The sequence below is a fragment of the Lepisosteus oculatus genome, chromosome 1, assembly GCF_040954835.1.
Source record: "Lepisosteus oculatus isolate fLepOcu1 chromosome 1, fLepOcu1.hap2, whole genome shotgun sequence".
Lineage (NCBI taxonomy): Eukaryota > Metazoa > Chordata > Actinopteri > Semionotiformes > Lepisosteidae > Lepisosteus > Lepisosteus oculatus.
The window spans coordinates 23,947,156-23,956,622 of NC_090696.1; the positions used below are offsets into that span (position 1 = coordinate 23,947,156).

The 9,467-nt window shown below is 31.9% G+C and overlaps 1 protein-coding gene across 6 annotated transcripts in view; it reads right to left on the reverse strand.

The window, feature by feature from the left end:
- gria2b (glutamate receptor, ionotropic, AMPA 2b) overlaps nt 1-9,260 on the reverse strand; it is a 71,532-nt gene extending 62,272 nt beyond the window's left edge. For 3 of the 6 annotated variants that reach the window (XM_006629474.3, XM_069187904.1, XM_015344669.2), the window contains exons 1-2: nt 8,818-9,258; nt 8,385-8,525 (exon numbers count right to left, since the gene is read on the reverse strand). In XM_006629474.3, coding sequence (XP_006629537.1) covers nt 8,385-8,525; nt 8,818-8,902 — 226 coding nt within the window. In that variant the 5' untranslated portion in view covers nt 8,903-9,258. Of the gene's footprint in view, nt 1-8,384; nt 8,526-8,817 lie in introns of all 6 variants that reach the window. The other 3 variants (XM_006629475.3, XM_015344668.2, XM_069187895.1) reach the window with 3 other exon arrangements.
- Between the last annotated feature and the right edge of the window lie 207 nt (nt 9,261-9,467).

Consider the following 9,467-nt stretch of genomic DNA (forward strand, 5'->3'; position numbering starts at 1 on the left):
AACACATATTCACACCAGAATCAGTTCAGTTCTCCAAGATGCCAGTTAACCTACCAGTATGTCTTTGGACTGTGGGAGGATACCAGAGCACCTGGAGGAAACCCAAGAGAACACAGGAAGAACATACAAACTCCACAAAGATAGCAATGCTAATCATAGCGCCACAATTCCACCCCCTTAATTTATTAATAGGAATATAAAACCACAAAAAGAAAGAACCATAAAAAGTATTGCATCTGGTCTTGCCTAAGAAATTATACTTGCACTGTTGTTATTGATATAACAGACAAAGGCTATATTATCAAGTGATAAAATACAAAGTTAAAAGGAATTTGTGCAATTTGATATTTTCCCATTTATTCTGTATGTCTTTAATAGCTACAGAACGCTAATAAACACTGAACAGTAAACGTAGTTTAATGTTTAAATATTAAATTAATAATTTTGACTTCATGAGTTTCATAAAAAAATACATCTAGTTGTTTTATTAGTATACATTAGAGAGGGAATTCAAGACTAATTTCCCTAAAATCAAACAAAAAAACAGATTGAGTTTGAAGGTGTGGACATAAAAATATGAAAAAGCTACTGCAAAAGTGTTAAATTGCTTTTTCAAAAATTATTAATGAAACAGAACTGCAAATAGAACTTGTAGTGCTATCAAGCTGCCCACAAAACATTTTTATGACTGAGTGCCATAGCAATGGTCTATATTTTAAAGACAAAGTGAATTACAGCAGCCATAATTTAAGAAAATAATCAAATTAAATCTGGTAAATGTTATGTATCCACATATTAGCAGGCCTAGTAATTAAGTCAGTACATTTTTGCTCATTCTGTACAGTTTTTTCTATGTTTTACCAGCTGCTCTGGTTTCATTCAACCAACAAAGAAATGCCATTTAGGTTAACTGGTGACTCTAAACTGTCCCTCGGTGTTTGTGTGTACCCTACGATGGACTGTCATTCTGCCATAATTGTGCTTCTAACTTGTGTCCTGTGCTTCTGGGATAGAATCTGAGTTGATGCACCAGGCCTAAGTAGCTGGATAATGGATGGTTGAATGGACAAAATATGATAGGTAATTTGAGCACGCAACTCAAGGTATATAGAAATGCAATCTTCTGCTCCATTATTCTAATATGACATTGTATTGATTCCTCGTGTTCAATTTTGAAGGCCACAGCGTTTTTATTCCCTTGAGCTCTTAATTAAGTAATGAACTAATTATTGATCTCATTGAACCCTTTTCTCAGTCTTAAGAAATGTTTTCATTAACAATCCACACTGAAAAGTAGAAAGAAGAAAGTAACGCAATGCTTTGACTGTGACGTCTTCTTCAGGTCCTTCCTTCTTAGGTGATGAAGACTGCAAAGATAAAATAGTGTTTTTTTTCTTTCTACTTCAGTGTGGAATTGACTTCCATTTGCTCCTCTGCAACTTTCATGCTGACAAAACTCCACACTCAAATTATTTTAAATGACTTGTAACCTTATGGGTTTGAAAACGTCTACTCCACAGTTATAAAAGCATCTTAAAATATTTTCCTTTCAGAGGATAAAACGTTCTCATGGCTCATGTGTCCAATTTGACCAAAATAGGTTACCTTGTAAATTAAACAGTATTAATTTCAATATCTGGCAAAATGAAAATGAACAAATGTAATGTATTTGCTTCTTAGAAGAAACTCAAAGGAAAAAGAATACTTCCTACAAAACTCCCTTTCTGTATTAATTATTGTGTAATTATTATTATATATTATTTTAAATTAATATATATATATTTCTTACATTATATACTAATTATATAATTTTGAGATTTTAAAGAGGTATTACAATTAATACAATTTTCATATGTAAAATGTCAGATTTATATAGACGTAAGAATTCAGATGTTAAGAAAATAAAATAAATGTAGAATGTGTAAGGAAAATGTAGGAAATGCAGGAAAAGGTAATGCATCTGTTTCCTAAAACACACGATATATCTACGGTATATGTAAAACAAGTTTAACAAGTCAGGTATAAATCAATATATCTGAAAGAGTAAATAATTTATACACTGAAAGCACATTTGCCATGTACTCTTTAATTAAACTTTGTTGAAAAACATGGCTTTTGATGCAAAAGTCAAAGTGTGTGTGCCATGGTATAATGAAAGGGTGGATATACTAATTGCGCAGAAGTTCTGTATGATGTCTACCTACTCATATTCTCTCAGTACCTTGAATACTCATCTCAGTGTTTTCCTTACTTTCACAGCAGTTGCCATTAAATCCCTCCCTGGTAACCAAGAAACAGATCAAAGCAACCACCTACCTTAAACCCTGCAGGACTCCACTGCAGAATCCCACAGGCCCCTTTAATTTAATTTCAATGAATTACAGAAGAAACTGAGAAAAGACGAACTGTTGATTGGCAGAAACTTTAAATACATACTTCACTCAACCTTATCTTTGCTCCTAAGGAATGTATTGTGTCATGGAAATTTTCAGAAGCAAACTACATTAGTATTCTCCAAATTCTAAGCTAGATTCTAGTTTATGTATGCATGTAATTGTTTTGTAACCAGTACTGAATTTAATATTATTTTCTACCATATACAGTATATATATATATTAAACTACCTGTGATATTATATCACTCATCATTGTAGTCAAATAAATGACATTTCTATGCTAAATAATTGTACATCCTAAAAGGAAGTATAACTACATTAATTATTAAGTTAATGAATTACCCTAAGATTATTTAAACAGAAAAAAAAATCAAGATACTCAGATAAGAAAATAGTGTTTGCATATATACTGTTATATACTAATATAGTACATATAGCATCAAAAACAGTAGATTTCCTGTTGAAATAGGTTTATTTTTTATCTGATCTGTTAACGTAAGTTTTGAAACTTTGCACATATTTTTAAATATTTTAACACATTTGCTAAACAATATGCAACAGTATGGATGGTAATCTTTTGGTCAGTGAGAACTAAAATCCTAAATCATTGAATATCTGTACCTCTAATGTGCTTAATACATGAGGTTTTTAAATACATTTAAAGCAGAACATATTTTACATGGTTACTCTAAATGTTTTTTTTAATCTTCAACACAAAAGGCGAAAACAGTCCAAGATGTGAGACATACTGTAAGCAAATACACTGTCTGTTTAATGATGTGCCTTTTTATGTGAATGTTGTCACACCTACTTCAGTTTGTTCTGTTTTTTTATTTTTATTCCAAGATGGGATTTGGAATTTAGAATGGAATAATCATCGTCCACTGTTAGATTTTTTTACATGCTCATTCTAAACACCATACTGGAATGTTAACTGACGTACTGTTAATTGTGCAGTTTGGTGGTAAAACAATTTGTCAGCAGAATAACTATGTCACTTCAAAGACTGCTGATACATAATCGCAACAGCTGATCCCATTGCAGGGAAGGCTTAAACAGAGAGTTCATAAAACGCAATTCAACATATCTCGTCTTCCTTCCCAAACACTTACATTTCACGCAGTGCTGTGCAAAAGTCATTAGAACACCACAAGCCTTCTAATTTATTCAGCTTTAGACACAAAATTCATTTTACTTTAGAATGTATCTGTACTTTTAAAAAAAATACATGTTGCACTAAACTAACACAAACTTTGTGGTCATTGTTTTCTATTAATATGAAACTATACCCTATTTCCCCATATTGAACAGCGTGGTAGATTATAATGCTGTTTTTACATTATAATACAAATACATACATTGATCCATTGCTTTTTAGCCACCATTGTTTTTTCCTTTTATTGATACAGATTAATTGCACGGGCTATAGTAAAGTAATAAAGACATTTAAAAAAAAACTTGTCTGCCTTGGCCATTTTCCAAAATTTGAAGTTGTTGGTTTGATTTAAAATCAACAAACTACCCCCACCTACTGTACTGTATAGAAAAGAAAATCCCAGGATGGGAAACATTTTTAGAAACAATACGATTATCATAAATATTCAGAAACCTTTATTGTATTGTCTTAGTGGGGAGAATGACATACTTTAGTTTTTCATTAGCCATTCTTTTTGTTGCTTTCCTATGAAACGTGGATAAAGGCCAGGTTAAATCCTTTTAATTTATGAGCCTATAATGAGTTCAAAACAAGATATTTTTTTAAGTCAGATTTCTTGCATGCATAAAATGGACAGCTCTGGTCATATACTGGGTTTACAATTTGTAGTCAGTGAGTAGGTTGTTTTCATTTAAATCAGAATTCCAATACATCGGGGAATTGCCAATTTATATTCCCAATACCTGATGGCATAATCTGATATCAGCAGATGAGTTTTTCCAAAAAGCACCTCACAAACAAAAAGCTATCATCAACACTGACATGTTTGAAAGCTGTGTTTGGGTGGTTGGCTGAATCTATAATTTAATCCATATAATGGTCTTTTTTTAGAGCTTTAATGCATGTTAATTATATGACTTTGTTATATAATTGATAATTATAATTGATATATAATTCCTTACTTAAATTCAAATTTAAATCTTATTTCTGCATTGGCAGTAAAAGGAACTTTATCACTATTTTCTAGGAATAGACATACAGTCTGATGTGAATGTTTTACTGAAAAGTAGTATTAAAATTCTAGTCCGCCTTTTTGGACACTTAAGTTCTCGTACACTTCACATTTAAGGCTATAGATGTAAAGCCACATTACAAAAGAGTACCCATTTAAGGTGCAGACCTACATACTTCTTTCCAGGATCTTGTGTGAAATGGCTGGAAGATTTGTCCACATTACCACTTCTTAAGAATATTTTTCTCAACCCATGAAAAACCATCTGTTTTTTAAAATCATTCTAGCTAGGTAGTGCAGGTGAAAAATCATTTTCAAATCATAACTAACTTCCCCAAGAAAGCCTCCTGCTGGACAAGGTCATACATACATAAATACTGGGCACTTCAAAACACTTAATGTTTAAATCTACCCTGTTTAAATCAAATTATGGTTTTGATTTATTTTCTGTATTCAGTCAGCAATATATATGCCTTTGTAATGTTCTTACTTAGGGGTCTAGCTTGTATTTTTAATCATGCTTCAAAAATCCATTAAATGGTTCTACTGATTGTAAACAAAGCATCAAATTAAATAAATACAAAGCCCACAGGCTGTCTAGGGATCCAATTCAATAACGCTTTTTTATTAGCTGACAGAGAAAAAAGCTCTTTAGATCTATAGTGATTGCTTGTTGATTGAATCCAAATAAATAAAGCCTGACATTTGTTCAACTCATTGCATTGCTTTAAAACTTAATTCTAAAAGTTTATTCAATTGAGCTTCATCAACAGAGCTGAATTATTTAGCGAATTGAGTGGTCCCCTGGAATTTGCCATGTTGCAGATTGACATACTGTTTTGAAAACTGTATTTCTTTTCATTTTCATCTAGTATTTTTATACAATATAATTATGTCCTGGTGAAATCTGGATTTTGCCTTCCCCAAACAATTCCCAACCTTGATATTTGCATATGTACACTATGATCTTCTATAGGCAGTAATTTGTTTAATCCTTAAAGTAAATTAATATATTTTGAATCAGACTGCCATCTAGTGATTATATAGATACAGTATATAAAGTATTGGATTATCTTTTAACATACTGTTAATAATACAGTATGTTAGCAATCCTATTGCATTTTTATATATTTTATATTTTATAAATATATTTTATATTTTATAAGGGATTCTGATATTTTTCTTTTGAATGTATAGCCCATGATCTTGAATTCTAATTTTATTTTTGCCATTTATGTTTAAAATAGGACAAAAATGTGCCTTATTAAGAACTACTACTAAGAAACATTTCATTTCATTTTAAAACTAAATGTTGTTCAATAGATTATGTTATTATATAATATAATAAAATGTTAATAAAATTGCTATTGCAGTTTTAGTTATAACCCTTAAAAAACAACCTATTTAAAATATACATAAAACATATATCCTTTAATTTAGCTGTTCACCTCAAAAGAATATATAAATCACTACTGATTGAGCTTTCATACCTATATAAGACATATACTACAGCATGTTGTATTAATACGTATTAAAGTGTTCTTTTAAGTGCAATTGGGTCAGGTTTTTCCACAAAGAAACAGGATCAAGGATTTACAAGGTGACACTATTTTACAGTAAATATGGAATTTGAGTATAAGAAAGCTCCAGTTTAGCATAATTAAATAAGCCTTCATATGGCTCATGTGTTCACAAGTTTTTAATGTTTAACTGGCTTCCTAAAATGAGACAGAAGAAGGACACTATTTAACTATATATTGGAGTTTCACCACAATTTGCAAATCAATATGCTGGTGAGGTGATTGCTGGTAAAGTAATACATTATGATTACTTACACCTTTATAATAGATAATATTTCAAATTTCGTTTGACTATGCAGATTTCAAACTAAGAGAAATGTTTTTTTGTTTTTAATGGGTAAAATCAATCAAACCAAACACAATTGTATCCTTTTCAAAATTAAAATACTGTGATAAAGCCTAGTACCTTAACACCACTTTGGTATTACAAAGAACACATACAGTACATATACTGTATATATATAGTATATATCAGACACAACATCAGCAAAATTCTATTCCAGCTCATGCAGCAGTAAGCTCTTCTCTTTAGATACATGGCTTAACAAGGCAATCAATTTATTCATCGCTGACGAAATGTAGAGATACAAAAAGCACTGACTGGCAGTCTCCTTTATTGTAATGTTAACACTTCTCGTGAGCTGAAGAAATTTAAAAACACAGTACAGTATACTCCTTAGAAGAGTAGAGACATGCAATGATTACGTAACTTAAGAAAATAATAAAATAGGTCAAATAGGCTAGAAGGAGCCCATGAAAATGCTACCTAATTTTTGTACTAGCGTTTATAAAAGCATTTTTGGTGCAAAAAAACACATTAAATTAATCCATATCAGAAAATATGTATACAATAAAAACAGATTTATGTGTAACTTTTTTGATCGAATAATAATAATAATAATAATAATAATAATAATAATACATTGACTTTAAACTCTATTCGGTGCTATTAGTGACAGAGTATTTTGCATGAATCAGCATCCTCTTGTCACAATGGCATGGTGCAGTGAAGCCCGCAGAGCCGCAAAGCTTGATTTTAAACGGAAATGGCCTACTACTGGGTAGATAAAACGCAAAGAAACGAGCTGATCGTTTATCTGAAAGCATATCCGTGAACATGATGCTGTAAAAAAAGGTTGCAGTAATAACACTGTTGGTTTGTCGCGAATGAAAGATTTATGGGTTTATATTTAGAAATTACTATACCGTACTTCTTCCCAAGGAGATGCGGTATTTTTGGAATGCGGCTACAATAATTGATCTGTCTCTCGGTAAGAAGCCAGACATAAATGTACATTTTCAGATCATTAAATGCAGTGTGTCAAGACGTGTGTATCAGTGTCACTGGCGTTAATTTTATTGTTATTTATCACAATCCGTAACTGCTTGCCATTACTGGGTGTTCGAATTTGTAACTTCAGTTTTGGGGTCTCCTTGCTATTACAGGCCCGTTCTTAAAAGAAAACAATGTTAGGTTTAATTTAGATGTACTTATGAATTGAGCTTTTCTTTAACTGCATATACTGTATACTGTAGCTTCCGATTAAAATCTTCCACTGGTCTAAACCACTTAACTGCAACTGTGATATGACTCTTTTTTTTTCGAGATTGCACTGGTTTTATGTAATCTTGCCACTGAAAATACCGAAAATAATGGTTTCCTCATTATCTTCAGCTCATATTCAGAGAAGCCATTTCTTACTGTTACTGTGGTAACCAACTTTACCTTGATCTCTCTCAAGCACAATTACACGCTGTCAAGCCGCGAAAATGGAGATTTCCAAATGCTTGTGCAATACAAAATGTAATAAGCTTTTAATAATAAGAGCAAATGATACGACAACGTCATAAATATAAAACGATACGAACATGTTAATGGCACGTGTTTTATGGTTATCCTACGGATAGAAAGATCAGTGGTTTTCCTAACCTGAAACACAAACACCAATTATATATTGCAACAACTAATAAAGCCTACTTGTAGAATTACAACGGCATCAGGCTAAACTGTCTTTGTCAACATGGGGAATCATTCTTTTGAATACAACACATCTGCATTGGGAAAATATAATTGCGAAATACGTAACGTTATCTCATTTTGTACTGAAATTGTCATTTTAATTACGCGAAGACATATACAATACGCAAGTAGGTTTATGGTCACACCCACAGAGAAAATATATTTTTCATTTCTAAAATTCATATACTGGTTTAATCTTGACGAGTATCTTAATTACTCACAACAATTGGTGACAGCAAAGCTGTTTGCTACTTCCAAATTGTCAATATGGGGCGTCAGTCTAAACTCGGATGTGCCGAATTGGACCATTCCTATTCGAAATGCACTGTATTCCTGATCTGCACCCCTTGGAAATAATCCCCCTGTGGAAAACAGGAAAAAAATATATCAGACAAGGAATTTTAGAACAACGAGTGATCATATACTTAAAATGAGCAGGATTAACTCTATTTAGGCGAAAATAAATGTGTATTTTACAATGCATTTAATTTTGCGAACATTTAAAAACGTTAACAATAAGATATAAATTAAATACATGTTTCACGAATCACCATATATCGGAATGCTGCATGCTTTGAATGTTAATTTAATCCTGTTAAATTGGGTATTTATTAACTGATTTTACAGTTACCCATTTATCTTTATTTTACATACCGATTTGTACGCTGGGAGAGCCTCCAAACACCAGTCCCCATAAAACAGGAAGAAGGAAGAGAGATATATTCATAATCTTGTGCATTTCCAAAGAAATATGACCACATCCACCGAATATTCCCTCGTTAAATTTCTCAGAAGAGTAGTCCCGATTAGATCCTATTCATAGTGGTGATGTAAAATTGAAAGAAACCAGATTTTTATTTCTGATGATAGTTAATTTCGAAATTCCTAGTTCCAGTTCCAACAATGATATAACGGTTTAATGCAGATTTTTCCCCTTTTCTTCCTGGCGATGTTTGTCCCACTGTATCAGTACCTTCGCTCACACAAGAGCACTGCACTTCTTTTCACTGCTCACTGGAGCTCTCCTTCCAGCATCACGGACAAGGGAGGAATGTTAATGAGGACGTAAAGGCACGAACATCGTCGAGCTCACATTATGTATTTATCTTATTACCTTGAAGCATACATATATATATATATTATATATGTGTGTATGTACAGATAGGTCGATTTAAATACGATAATGGCATTTTAATTATACTTATTTGCACTATAAAATGTATTTCCTGTGCTTAATTTTTTTAAGGAGTGGGTGTTTTAAGTGCACTCTCCTGAATTATATTTATATGTGGGCAGATTTTGAA